Source organism: Ursus maritimus, unplaced genomic scaffold (assembly GCF_017311325.1).
Source record: "Ursus maritimus isolate PB19 unplaced genomic scaffold, ASM1731132v1 scaffold_31, whole genome shotgun sequence".
Lineage (NCBI taxonomy): Eukaryota > Metazoa > Chordata > Mammalia > Carnivora > Ursidae > Ursus > Ursus maritimus.
The window spans coordinates 11,285,001-11,299,795 of NW_024425675.1; the positions used below are offsets into that span (position 1 = coordinate 11,285,001).

General features: G+C 47.9%; 1 protein-coding gene across 1 annotated transcript in view; it reads right to left on the minus strand.

The window, feature by feature from the left end:
• The window catches only part of KIAA1217 (KIAA1217 ortholog), an 83,203-nt gene that overhangs the window by 38,581 nt on the left and 29,827 nt on the right, over nucleotides 1–14,795 (minus strand). The window contains 3 exon segments of the mRNA XM_040645325.1: nucleotides 1,600–1,766; nucleotides 7,845–7,894; nucleotides 8,409–8,513. Coding sequence (XP_040501259.1) covers nucleotides 1,600–1,766; nucleotides 7,845–7,894; nucleotides 8,409–8,513 — 322 coding nt within the window.

Genomic DNA, 14,795 nt, shown 5'->3' on the forward strand with positions numbered 1-14,795 from the left:
GTGGGACCTGGCAGACCCATTCCGGGGTCCACATTTGTCGTTTGACCTGCAGGGTACTAAATCATTGGTTTTTAATTACTTTCCAACATTTTTTAGAATGCATACAAAAATTTCATGTAAAACCTCTGTTTCCAGAAAAACCCTGGGCTCTAATTCTGTCGGGCGGCAAACTGGCTGGAGCCGAGCGGCGACTGTCCTTAAGAAGGGCCAACTTGCCACTGTCCCCCCTTCACTTGTTAAGTTACTGCCTGGACACTGTGGCCATTGGACTTTGTCACCCAGGCACAGACCCTCAGCCCGACCTGTAGGCTTCCCTTCCCTGCAGAGTGTCTTTGGAACTGCAGAGCGAGAAATAAATGTGAGGGATGCAGAATGTCACAGATGACGGGATTCAGAAGAGCGCTGAAATGGCTTTGCGTGGGATGTTTAAAGTCGCTGGGACGTGGCCTGGGAGACAGGAGCCTTTGGGGACCTGAGCCCTGAGCAGTGTGGTCTGTTCTGATGGCTCTTACAATCCGTGGTTGGGCCCCAGGGCAGCGCCCTCAAACTGCTGCCTTTCTGTTTGTTCTCTGGTCTGTAGAGGGCAAGAGGAAATCACCATCTTAGCTTTAATTAGGTGGTGAAAAATGTAGGGCTCAGGCCATGAGTGAGCAAAGGGAGAGCAAAGCTGTGGCAGGAAGCCCTTTCTCCGCTGCGCCTCTCTTAGCAGCTGCGCTGAGGGAGCTGAGGCGGCCACGCTGGTTAGACGCTGAGCTTCCTGAAGTCAGAGAAAATGCCCAGGTGCAGCCTAAGCCCCACACTACATCCTCGATGGTCAACCTGCCACGAAGGTGGGGGGCACGAGGCTGATGCGGGACACATCTCATAAAGCGATCTCATAAAGAAATGCACAGCCCCAGCTCCTTCTACCCAGAACCATGCAATACACTTTTCTGCTTCATCAGACTGATGGGACGGATGCACCAAGACTGGTGACACAAAGGTCATTTTCCTGCCCTTTCTATTCCCACGCAGTTCATATATTCCTGAACAATGGAAAAAGGTAAGGAAAATAGTACGGAACACACACTCCAAATAAAATGCAGATTGTGTTTCTCAACAAATCTTCCACGATGGCTTCTTTTCCTTATGAATTCATCTTCTAGTCTAAACTCATATTTCTGAATACACCATAGTTCCTTGCAAAAACAACGTAGCTGCCGGTCTCACCTTTGCGCGTACGCACCGAGGAGGAGCAAGGGGCCGAAACACTGTAAGCAGGAAGTCCTAACCGGCTATTAGAACGCTCCACAGGCTCCTCTCTTTCTAGTTTAATGTTTTTTTCATGTGTAAAAGCATGCCTAGCGTCAAGAAGTGGTTACAGATGGACTCGAGTTGAGGTGGAAGGCTCTAGACCAATGCTACATGTGTGAGAGAGGAAACCATGCCTTCGTGGGGCTCCTCTGTAGGCCTTCAGTTTGCCCTTAGGAACAAAGCGTAGAGAGAGTCCCTGGAAGGTGCTGAGAGGCTAGGGATGTCAGAGGAGGTGAATAGGGAGGAGAAAGCCGACTCTGGGGAACTAAGACAGAGGACATCATCCACATGGAACTCAGTGGGTACCTGGAGCTGTCGCATCTGCTGGAGCTGGAGCCTGAGTTCGGCCACGCTCCGCCTCATGTCGAGCAGGCTCGCGTGCATAGCCGAGGTGCAGGCGGGCAGGGGCTGGCTGGGCGGCCCCGAGGACTCCAGGGCGCCGAGGGTCTTGCCTCCAGCAACATGGAGCGCTCCTAGGAGAAAAGAGTAGCCAAGAACCTCAGTGTCCCAGAAAGTCTAAGCTCCGAGTCCCATCCCAATACAGATTACTGGTAACTCCTCCGGTACGAAAAAATTTTTTTAATTATGTTGGTCCTCTAAATGGCAAAAAAATAAAAGAAAGAAAAAGAAATGGGTTTAAATTATGGACATTCACGCAAGGTCATAGTATGCAGTCTGTAAATGTCACGTTGTAGGAGGCAGATCACAGAGCAGTACGTACAGCATGATGCCGCATTGAGGAAGCCAGCTTCTGTCTGTCTGTCTATCTTCTTTAACTATACAAGTTTGCACAGAGAAAAGATCAGATGTGTATATAACAAAGTGTTATTCTTTCTAGCTGGTTGTATTCCATGAGTTACCGTAAAATATATATGTAATGGAGCCCATTACAGGGCTTGAACTCATGACCATGAGATCGAGACCTGAACTGAGATCAAGAGTTGGTCGCCCCACTGACTGAGCCACCCAAGCGTCCCGAGTTTTATATATGTTTATATTACTGCTTTTTGCATTTTTAAATCTACACAGTGAGTATCTGTAATTTTACAATAGAAAAATAATTTTTTAAATTCTGGGACCTACCCCAGGGTGCTCACACGACTACTTCCCGCAGGCGGATGTATGCCGAGAACGTGCACTTCGTTCTGGGCACAGACAGTCACCAAGGGGAAAGGAGTCAGAACGGGGCACTCTCATGAATCCCTTAGGGTTTTCAGACCAAAACAAGCAGGACTTCTGCTCACATCTCCTTTAGTGAGAGAATCAGGCATGGTTCAAAAATTCTCTAGGGGAAGAATCAAAAAAGACAGCAGAAAGAAACTCTCCCTAACCAGTCTTCTAGCTGCCATAGACTTGTGCTCCTTGGGTCCAACTTCATGGATTTCGTAAGTCCATCTGGGAAGGGCCTGATTTGACCAAGTTCACGTCAGAAAAGGCCTCCAGAAGGATCCCAAGTAGCACTTACAGGATCAGCAAGGTATAGGAATCAAAAGGAAGTGCCATTGTCTTTATAGGACAATGGAGTTCTCTGGAAGAGGCCTCCAGGGTACTCTGAATTTACATTACACACACACACACACACACACACACACGCACACACCCTCTTCTGGTTCGCTCTCTTTTCTGTAAAGGACAAAGTGGAAGGCTGGCAAGAGGGTGGGCAGGCTTCCAGGACCGAGCCCTGCTGCTGCTTTGCATACTCTGAACCGGAGACACACAGTGGCCTCTCTTTCCATCCGGGCTCGGCACCCAGGGGAATCGTGCCCTGCACACAGGCCGGCCAGCCTCAGTGGAGCTGCCGCCAGGGGCTAGATGGCATGCCCGTGAGCCAGGCAGTGCTCACAGCTGTCCTCTTGCTGGCTCCCAGCAACGTCGATGGGAACTGATGGTACACCAAGTTCCTCACCCCCCGAGAACCAGCTTCCCAGCGCTCTCACGGCCTCCTTGGGGAAGTCAGGAGAACAGGACCGAAAGCATTTTAAGGATTTCCAAAGAGAACCCAGGAGGGCAAAGAGCTGTTGGTTATTCGTAGGAGCTAACTGCCCACTCCTCTCACCACGGGGCACGGCTCCGACCAACGTTTGGCTGTTCCCCCTCAAATCGAAATCACCCCCAGAAGAGCAAGATTTGCCATCTCTGCAATGGACCCAAGGAATATTCTCCAACTGTGAAAGTCTTCGGTAAGAGAACACCCAGTAACATTTCCAGGACCAGCAGTGTGTCCAAATTAACAAGCGCCTTCGAGATCAAGTATTCTGAGGGCGATCACAATGAGCTGGAAGTTTTCCTTTTAGAATCAGTCAGGCCACTTTAGCGTCACTCCATACCCACAGGCAGAGACACACGCGGACATGCACACTAACACACATGCACGCATGCACACACGCACTGACACACACAACATCAGGTGACCACAAACGATACCACTGAGGTGTTTCTCCAATGAAAATGACAAAGGGCTCGCTGGCTACCTCCCATTGGGTATTAAGAACTGTTCTGCGACTCTTCAGCCAAAGGAAGGCACAGTCCTTCTACATCCCCTCTTCTTAGCACTTTGAGGGCAGCAGAACACGTCGCCGACGTCCTGCGTGGAGGGGAGGCCTGAGTCCACATACCATCCATTATAGCTGATTGCTGATCACTGGTTTTTCAAAGTGTCTTCACCACCAAATTTCTTTATGGAATCTACACTCATTTGTCGAATTTCTTCACCATCTAACCTACTACATGGAGCTCCTAACTCCATCATTCCTTGGCTGGCTCTTTATAAGACGGCCAGCGGTCAGTTGTCACCCCAACAGGTGCTGGGCTGACATGACATCATCTCCTTGGTGTGACGCCGGGCTTTGTCCCTCATTCCCTTCTTTCTCAATTTTAAACACTCCTATTCTCTTTCTTTTTACCTCTCTGCTGCTCCATCTTGGACACCTGTCTTTTCTCATTTCATCCTCAGCCCATCCTTTAAATCCTGGTGTGTTTTCCTGGGCAGCTTCTCCTCTCACCGGACACGTTTTCTAGGGAGGTCACTTCTACTACGACCACCTGCAAACGTCTCCCACATCGTGGTCTCCAGCATCCAGGTCTCCTCAGATGCACAAACCAAGACCTTGACATTGATCCAGGGCTCCTCTACAAGCAGGTCAAAGTCATTATTTCTCTTCCTCTTCCCTAACCCTCTTTCTGTCTCTGGAGGCCTAATTTTAGCCAGTGGCACTCTTATCCACTCAATTATTTAAATGAGAATCCTGGAAACTATTATTCTCAGTTTCCATTTCTTAGTTGTGTGACCTTGGGTGGGTAACGTGACCTCTTTCTCAGTTTCCTTATCTGTAAAGTGGGTCAATGGGCTATTGTGTAGGCCAATGGAACTAACACCTGTACACTGCTCATCCCAGTGGCGCACAGAGAACCTGGCCAGTGCAGGTAACTGTGATTAGGATTTCCCTGAGCAGAGGGGGCCAGAGGAGCCTCCGCCAGCCTCCCCTCCTCGCCTGGGAGTGTCAGCAAGTGGAAAAGCTGAGGCTGGCAGCACGGGGCTGAGGTCTAGAGGCAGGGGTCCTGAAATCTAAGGATGGAGCTGAATTCGGTGGGTGGGAACCCTGAGCGTGAAATGAGTTCCCCTTCAGATGAGAAGCGCAGGACCTGGGATGTGCTCTCCACACCCACACGGGAGGCGCTCGCGTTCTGCTCCCAGCATGCCCAGACTAGTCTGCACAACCTCACTCCTTTCTGTGCAGGTCGCCCTTCCCCCTTCCTCCTCCCAGATCTGCCTTAGGTCAAGTACATTGTAAGATGAATCTTATTAATGCAAATTTGATGTGAATTTAATGATCGTGTCATGAGAGAAAGAACACAGGCTCGGGAACTGGCGGGACTGGCCGAGACGCCTACTAGCTGCGTGGCTCACATCTTCCTTACAGGATTATGTGTGCGAAATGACTTACTATACAATGTAAGACACATGGCATGTCTTCGAAATGGGAGGTTTCTTCTGTTCTCTTATATCCACCATAAACCCAATATTCCTGAAGTAACAGGAAATCTGGTTTCCCCTTTTTTATTTACCCTTGGCCAAAAGAGCTCCTGGATTTCTCTGTAATTCCGGGGGCTTGTCTACAGGAGGGAGATATCACTTTCAGTCTTGTAGCTTACTTCCTAGGATTCTGGAAGAATTAATACATTTTGCGCACCGTAGAGGGCTGCTATGGCAACGAAAGCCCCGCGGACCATGTCTAGCCGTGACACACGAGAACAAGAGAGACCAAACTCAGCAGGGACGCGGGGAACGATGCACGTGCAGTTGCCGGTGGCATCACGAGCCGGCTCGGCCCTTGCGGAGGAGAAAACCGGCAGCATGTTGCCCATGCCACTCAAGTTCATCCCTCTGGACTTACTGATTCCACTCTGGGAACTACATCCCAAGGATATCGCACCTGCTCCTTTCCCCTTGCACCAAAAGAGACAATTACAGAATTTTTCACAACAAAGAAATAAAACAGCCTACGTATCTTTAAAGAGACCGGGCACCTTAACGCAAAAGAATGAGGTAAAATGACAGGTGGGGGGTGGACCATGTGGGTGTGTGTCGTACATGCGGACATGTGTTTAGTCTTCTCACCTGGAACATAGGAATAACAACTGTATCCATCTAGGGAAGATGCATCAGGAGTTAATGAGTTCCGGCATGAAAAGCACCCAGAACAGTGCCCGGCATGCAGGAGACGCTCATGAAATGGTTCCTGCGGTGTTGATGATGATGTCACCCAAAGTGAAAAGGAATAAAAGGAGAATGTAAAAGAGCGTGTGCATCTCGGTTAGAACTATGGTATCGGGTCCTTAGCATTCCTAGAACAGAATCCAGAGGCATGAAAGGTTGTAGTGTCTACCGGGCACCCTTTTCTCGCGAGCTTCATTGATGCGTAAATGACATAGAACACTGTGTAACTTTAAGATGTACTATGTGTTGATTTGATGATATATTACAATAAGATTACTACCATAGTGTTAGCTAACACACCCATCGTATGTGCCATAATTGCCATTTCCTTTTTGTGGTGAGAACATTTAAGATCTACTCTCTTGGCAACTTCCAAGTATATAGTTGAGAAGTGTTCTCTATAATCAGAATGCTGTGCTAATATCAGATCCCCCAGAACTTGTGCATTTTCTAATTGGAAGTTGACACTTTTGACCAACACCTCCCTATTTCCCCCACCCTGCAGCCCCTGCTGACCACCTTTCCACTCTCTGTTCCTACGAGTTCAATAAATTCCTTTTACCCCCTTACGTTCATAACAGATGAGAAAGTAAATATGTGAATAAACATCTCCCAAACAAACTGGCAACTGGTCTGAAGCCAAGTTTAGCAATTTCCGCGAAATAATTTTCTGGCTGCAGCCAAGGTCACTGATTGATTTCTAAGTAAATCAACAAATCCCATGAGGATTGGAAGCGCTGGACGCCCAGCCCTCCAGCTTCACAGCCGAACTGCCTGAGCTTAGCTAGGGCGGAACCAGGTCTAACAGAGGTCTCAGCGGCAGCCCCAAGATCTGTCCATTCTACCATGCTGTGTAACACGCTGTGGCTTCCCCAAATTAGGGGTTTCACCCAACTGGCCGCATGCTTCCTGTGTAATTCAGTAGCTGAACATGTCCCTGGTAATGACTTCTATTTCTAATCCAGCACAAGGGAAGAGCTCATATTCTTGACAGGAAGCCTGCCTTGAGCCTGCCGTGTAAGATGGACATCAAATATACTTGGATATTGGTGAACTCCACTGGGAATATAATTGGGGCTGCTTCTGGGGGGGAATGCTGGCATTTAAAAAGCTGGCCCTGGTCTGAGCATACTTCCCACCTTGACCCCTGGCTCCCTTCTGGTTTATTCCCATTCTTTAGCTGGGCTGAGGTCCTTCCTCACTATAGAACCTTCCAATAGCTTCACTTTGCACTTAGAATAATATCTAAATTCCTTAGACCTCCCCCCCACACACACCCTGTGACTCTTCCCCTCCCCCTTCACTCACCTAAGTAGTCCCGTTCATCCTTCAGGGCTCACCTGGGTCACTTTCTCGGGGCAATGTCTCGGTCTAGGCTAGATCTGTTGGTTGAACATTCACCCTGCACTCCTTCTTACCACATATAATTACTTGTTCTGTATGTGTTTTCCCCACAGGCTTAGGAATTCTAGGCAGGCAGCCCTATCTGAATGACGCCCCTGGCCTTGTCCAGCGCCAGGCACATATATATTTGTTGGACTCAGGGCCACATATGCGAATAAACGAAAGAAGAGTGAATGAATGAATAAAGACTGAATGGAGAGGGCCAAAGGGCTTAGGCCACACCCTCGCCCCCTCCAAATTAATTAATGACTAATCTGGAATTTCAGCATTAAGCACGGAAGGTGTGGTGGTGTTGCGGGGGGGAGGGCAGGGGCCTTATCCAGAAAGCCTCTGAAATCACACCAACTCGGCGACTTCGAGCACGTTAAATGCCCCGAAACCGGCCAAAGCGAATCAAAGGCAGCCCGCGGAGGCTCCGAAGAACACTTACCTGCACCATCGGTGTGGCTCTTATTGGCTGTGGTTTTCATCATTTTCTCGCTGAACAAAAGAAAAAGAGAGTCAGCTAGACACTTTCCAAAATGCCTTTTTTTTTTTTTGCCCCTTTCATTCACTATTCTAAGCAATTAGCAGCAGCTAGTGATGGTATCAAGCAATGAGGGTATTTTAGCATCAGCGTCACTATTGGCCGGGATGGAAGAGGCTTCCCAGGTGTGTATCTGCCACTGCGGGTGGAAAGGTAGCCGAGCAGCGCTCATGCCTCTCAGATGGGGCGGACGTGGAGACGTGTGGATGGCGCTCACAGGCACGGCGCAGCGGTCCGTGAAGCCACATGCACTGGGAAGCCCATTTACCCTTCTTGGGCCAAAGTGTTACCTTCGACCAAGAATTACCAGAAGGAAAAACAAACAAACAAACCATGATTCATAGAGATGGGAATATTTTCAGCCTTGAAATGATTACAAGAAAAACGGATTTGAATGAATGGATTGTCGTAATGATTAAAGAGAAACAGATTGAATTATTTTTCATTGGTTTGCGTTCTTCTTTTTACCTAGACGCATCTTTGCTATTACTTGTAATGGGCCCTTTAAAAAGCGCAGACTGAACAAGGCCAGTTAAACTGGCAATCTGTTTCTCCATGGCTTGCATCCTCTCTCTGTAAGACAAGAGAATTGTTTGTTAAAGCTATATTGACTTTCAGACTGGTTTGTCTAGGTGAATGATCACCTGAGGGTTATAAAATGTGCCACCGAAGTAAGCTGTCAAAGTTCACCGCATCCTGGCTCAGGGAACGTGAACAGCCTACAAATCCCTGCTGGGTTCAAGATTCGATGATCAGAGTTTAATATTAACCCAATGATCTCACTGAAAAAAAAAAAAAAAAAACAAAAAAAAACACCAGACAGAAGGAGCGAGCATCAGCCTCCTGGAAAATGGAAAAGGGCCTCCTTCTGAAAGGACTCCCGTTTGTCCGGAGTGTTTTTGTGACTTTCTGCCCTTGTTGTCACAATTTTGTCCCAGGCCGGTGTGGCCCGGTGACACAGACTTCCAAGCTGTCCTCGTCAGCGGGGAGGTTGCCTGCCGCCTGGTTTCGGTGTCAATAATGGAGATGCCTGCCGAGTGTGGAGTCATGCAAATGGATGTTCTGAAGGAAAAATAGGATTGGAATCACTGTCTGACTTGGGCGAAGGGGATACTCAATCTGATGTCGTAGGAACCTTAACCTGGGGGCTTTCACAGGAGCCAGGAGGAAGACGGATATCCCTGACAACCTGACCATCTCCAGACACGAGTGAAAACTTCCCCGAATTAGGTACCGTGCACAGCTACTGCGTGTCTCTGTTCAGGGCTCGCTGAGGCTACAGCACAATTAGTTTGGCGTCTGAAATAGGCTCACATTTCCATGCCCCGGACAATGGCAGTTTCGCAGGACTATGACTGTTATTTTTACCACGTGATAAAAACACCATCACAACAAAGTGACCTCTGCTGACTCAGGATGAGTGGGCAGCACGGACGTCACTGCATGTGATTTCAATTACGCTTACGTGGTGGTTTAAAACAAGACAAGGGAGAGCGCGGAGAACAGTGTGAACAGCGGGGGTACCTCACCGGCCAACGTATCCCCTCAGCAGGTGTCACGGAGAAGGGACCCCACTCTTCACTGCGGGCCTCCACCCCACCGGTCCCTGGTAATGTTAGCCATGGTGATTCCTGTCCTACAGACAGTGTATTCAGACATCGTGGCTTTTACACACAAGCCAACTTCTTTATCTGGTACCCAATGGAAAAAATCATGGCGGTCTGTTCTTTCACTAGAAAAAAAACACCTGGTGAAGTTAGACTAATTGAGAGGTGATGTATCCGTATCTCAAACTTCTCAAGGGTAATTCCGTCGCACACAAACTTTTGGCCTCACGTTTTGCTTTGGGAGTATAACCCTCAGTGCCGTATGAACACTGAGCTTAATTGTACAATCATGAGTTTCTGACTTCACAATTCCATGCGTTTTCTTTAGTTTTAAATGGATGGTTCTGACATGATCCTGAGTTTCCTGGATGTAAGTCATGCAGTTTGAATAGTTACTGGTTGTGAACACAGTAAGGAAAAAAACACCCAGCTGAAGCGCTAATAGTATGATCTCTTTGATCTACTGGTGTGGGGAGAAGAAATCAAGTGGAAATTCCATGGAGTGACCTTCCAGTTGTTTCCAGGCAGAGTAGTGAAGGCTAAACTTCTGAGCTGCAGAGCGATTTTGAGTCTTACCTGTGCTTTTGGTCTCCTCTTTGCCATAAGACAGTGCATGTGCCAAACAGAGAACTTAGTAAGAAATTCCAATCAAGAAATCAGGTTAGTAAACATCCAACGGAAATCCCAAATTTATCAGACCCAAGTGGCAAAGAAAAGATGGTGGCGGTTGATCACGCTGCTTGCCATGTGGGAGACACAGACGTAGACAAATGGGCTCTTGGGAAATGAATGATGCCCAGCAGATGTGCTGAGCACCAGAAGAAAGTTGTCCAGGGCCCCCATTCTTCCCATGGTAATGCTGGAGTCAAGCCCATGACCCTGAGTGGAGGGGCATTCAGAGCTCCTTGAGATGGTACTAGTACACTGCCCTTATTCAATCCTAGCAAATGCTGAGGATTCCTCCATTCTTTCCTTTCCTCCCTCCCTCCCTCCCTCCCTTCCTTCCTTCCTCCCTCCCTTCCTTCCTTCCTCCCTCTTTCCCATGACATTTTTAGAGTCTAGGCAACTTTGGTTAGGAAACGGCTTAAAGGAGTCTGTGAAGCTAGAGTGTGGGACAGGAAGGCACAGTGACAACCTAACCAGACAAAGACGACAGCCATGTTGAGAACTAGGTAAGTCTACGACTACAGAGAAGAAATGAGAATCCAACAGGAGGAAACGGCAGAACGGATTCCAACACTGGCTCTAGGTGCAATCCTGATCAGGGCTCCATTAGTGCTTTTTCTGATCTCTCTCTGGTCAACAGCTCTCATTACCCGGTTTAACAAAGGAGGGCAGCAACATTAAAAACCAAGCAAAGCACGTAATCATTCCAGGATCAGAACACTGCTCTTCAATGGACTCATCACCATGGATCCTCTCCACACGGGCGTCCATAAGGCTTCGCACATGCCTTTGGCTTTTTCCTCGGCTCGGTGGGTACTTGGCTTCTCACTGGGTTTCCCCGGACAACGGTTTTAGGATGCAGAGAAAGACAACACCCAAATCTCACTCCACTCTTCCTTCCTCATCAGACATGATGTTGACATAATCACTGCCTGGGTTAAGAATCTGGATGCTCTGGAGGAAAGCCCTACACTCAGTCCTACACACACATACTTGGTTCTCCCTTTCTCTCTCTAAGGATGGTTGTGAACCCTCCCTGCGTGGCCTCCTCAGGCCTGTGTCACTGGTGGGGCCACCAGGAAGGAGACAACATCTGTCAGAGCCTTGAGAGTTCAGAACACTTGAGCCTGATGCCGAGGGAGGGGCAACTCTCTCCCGTTGTCCAGGAAACAGCGGGGCCTGCACGTGACCAAGGCACGCGATCGTACACGCGTGTGTCCCTGCCTCGGCCAAAACCACTTTACAGAAATACAGTTCTTCTGACACATGGTAATTAGAAAACTTTTCCCCTCCTATTTAATCATCAGAATGTTTCTGGTTTCAGGATTCATTTGAGGGAGATTATCTGATTTATAAATTCATAAATAAGATTGTCTTTCCATTTCATGGTTGGTAATCTGGAAACAATTTTATGGTTTAACTAAATTACAGCAACTGGAAACTTACGCAGCCTTCTCCCATGATGAGATGTTATGAAGTATGTTTTAATGTGAAAAGGAAAAAAGAGAAATGCAGCGGAAGACGAGAAATTAAATACGACCCTGTCATTTTATTGCAGTGGCAACTATGTACGATAACCATCAGAATATTAAAGATGCTTCAGCCAATTCTTGCCAATACTGCTTGGCGTAAGGTATTTCAGAACTGGTGTAATTACTGTTGAAAGGATGGTTTAAAAGTGATTTCATAAACCATTTTGTATCATTCCATAAACCATATTTATGTGATTAGTATGTATGGTTAACTAGTCATTTAGTGCCATAAGTCAGCCTGGCTGAACGTATCTTCCTGGGGCCCAAGCATAATATTAATAAAAAATTCAAGTCCAATCCAGGGAAAGTGCTGATCCCAGTATTTGACTTCCCTCTGCTACAACCAGCTTTCCTTGCAAGCCGGCGGCCGCCTGCAATAAGCCAAGGCCCAGGCTGTGCGTGGTCTGCTCTGTCTTCAGGGTGCAGGGGAGGAAAGCGTCTGCATTTGGGGGCATAGGGTTAGCCAGTAACTCCATCTATCCAACGTTTGGATTCAATTTTTTACCTTCAGCACTTTTTTGACCAGGGACTCGTCTCTGTGCTGACCGAGGCCACATTAAACCTGAATTAAGTCCTTATCATTGTTTATCTAAGTAAATTAATGGCTATTAAAAAACAAGTCCGTGCCGTAACAACTAGGAGACTTGGAATCCTAGAATGAATCCCTAAGGATATGTTTTTAAATATCCAGAAGTAGTGTCAGGGAGCTGAGGGAAATCCGTCAGCCGAGCTGAGCTAATGTGAAGCCTAGCCCCAGTGGGGGGCATTCGCCTTCCGAACCAGCTACCAACGCTGAAACCCACTGGCACAGGGTAGTCAGTAACGACAACGGTTACGGGGGGCTGGCCTTCTGGGAGTGCTTCCCAGGGGGCCCATCAATTCATTTCCAGTTCTGATATGTTGTGATTATTTTTTCTGTCTGGCTCCTGCTCATTCCCTGTCATCCCTCTCTCCCCAGAAAGTCATCAACAGCCAACAAGTAAGTCATCAGCAAATGTTTTAAAACACTTAACCACGTGCTAGGCACAGAATAAGCTGCTGTGGACACGGCAGTGAATAAAGTGTCATCATTCCTTTCTCGGAGTCACTTTTTTTTTTTTTTTTTTGGTTTGTTTCTGGGAGAAAATCTAAGTGAACTAAAACCCTTTAGTCTTGGCAGTGCCAAAGGCATTTTCCAGAATTAAATAGCGAACCGGCTTAAAGCTAGGCCATGCCCTTGTTTGCTCATGCCCTGATTCTCTGGTATGAGGGCGGGAAAAAAAACCCAAAACCCAAAGTAATTAAAGTCACTGTTTTCAGAAGAGTTCAACAGAACACTGGAATTCAAAGGATCTGAATTTGTGGTAAAGCCTCAAATAGGACTCTGAGCAACCAACTTTCTATTTCTGCCTGGTGTTAACCTATTGGTGAAAGAACTGTGTAACTAAGAACGTTCCTTAGAAAACTCCGCATCAATTTCACTTTTCATTGAAACGTCTAGATTTATTGAGGAGACACTGATGGCATTGGCAGTAACTGTGATGGGGCTGCCATATTTTTTACACATTAAGGTCGTCCCCCTACCACTGCATGCAACCATGTCTGGCACTTTTTCTTGTGTTCTCAGTCCTTAGACAAAAACTGGATACAGAGGGTCACAAAGAAATATCATTGATAACACTGACCTTGAAGGCTGCTATCTCTCCCCCCACTTCTGCTCATGGAGAAGAAAGACTGGGCATATTCTATGTATCCTATCAGCGCTTCGGTCCATCGTTCTGTCTGACCGCTCAACATCTGCCATGCTTCTGAATTCTGACTTCCTCACCCGTAAATGCCCTACCAGCATCTCAGATATTCCCACGTCCTTGGAGGACTGCAGCATGGGAAGCCGGCCTCCCCTCGGTTACATTCCAATTCATTATCTCTTACAGCTTCAACGTCCACTCAGGTAACCCTTTCAAAAGTTGGCCATTACAAGACCCTCGACTCTTCTTCACAGACGTACTCTGACCTTCAGTTCTTACTCAGTATGGTTTTACTGCCTAGATCTGACAAGTCCAGCTTTTCCCTGAGTGAAGAAAGAACTTATGACCAAAGCAAAGGTGGTCAACTGGAACGTTCTGCATTTTACTGATGGCCACCAAGATAGGCACACCTAATGACGCCTGTAAAGAAACAGGCAAAAATGGAGCGCCGTTTATAAGCATCCACGGGAAAAAGCTATTTCTACTCTTTCTTCATAAATTCACCGAGGCACTGAGAAAATGAAAGTTCATCATGAGATGTGAAGAGAGAATGCTGTGTTCCTTGGAATAAACAGTTCTTCACATATTAGCTTGTAACTGATGCCATTTACCAGAAAGGACTCGAGTGTCATTGGATTGCCAACAACTTCAGCAATCGCTTCTGTCTGAGCACTGTGACAGGCGCTGAGGGCAAATGCTATGGGTCTTTCTTGCTGACCCCAGGCTTTGGATGACCCGGCTTGGGGGAGGCGGCAGGACACAGCTGGCTGGACTCTAGGAGGTGCGTGTGCTCCTAGTGGTCAGGCACCCCTGGACGACAGACGCAGGGGTCAGATGGGGAAGAGCAACTCCTTCTAGAAGGAGACACGTGAATGAAGCCAAAAAAGGACAGGATTTAGCAGAGGGAGAAGGGGAAGGAGAAGAGAGGAGAACAGCGCTCTAAGGGGAGTCCTGGGGCAAGGGTGGCAGAATTAGACGAAGAACATTTAATGCAAGCAGCAATTCTCGAGCAGGAATTAATTTAGATTTGTTCTCTGGCTCCGGTGGGCAGGGACAGGGTAGGGAGACCAGGTAGGAGACCACCATCACAGATCAGGTAAGAGGGCTGGCGGCTGACACCACTGTGGCAGTGGGGAGGTCGAGAACGAGGGCTGGAGGCAGGGACAGCATTCTCTGGTTGTCCAAATGGGGCGTGTGAGAGACAGCAACCAAGAGGACACCAAGGCTTTCGACCCAAGTAAGGGATGAATGAAGCCGCCATGCCTGAGACGTACACCTGAGACAAGACAGCCTCTCTGGACACGCGGAGCTCGAGCTGACCCG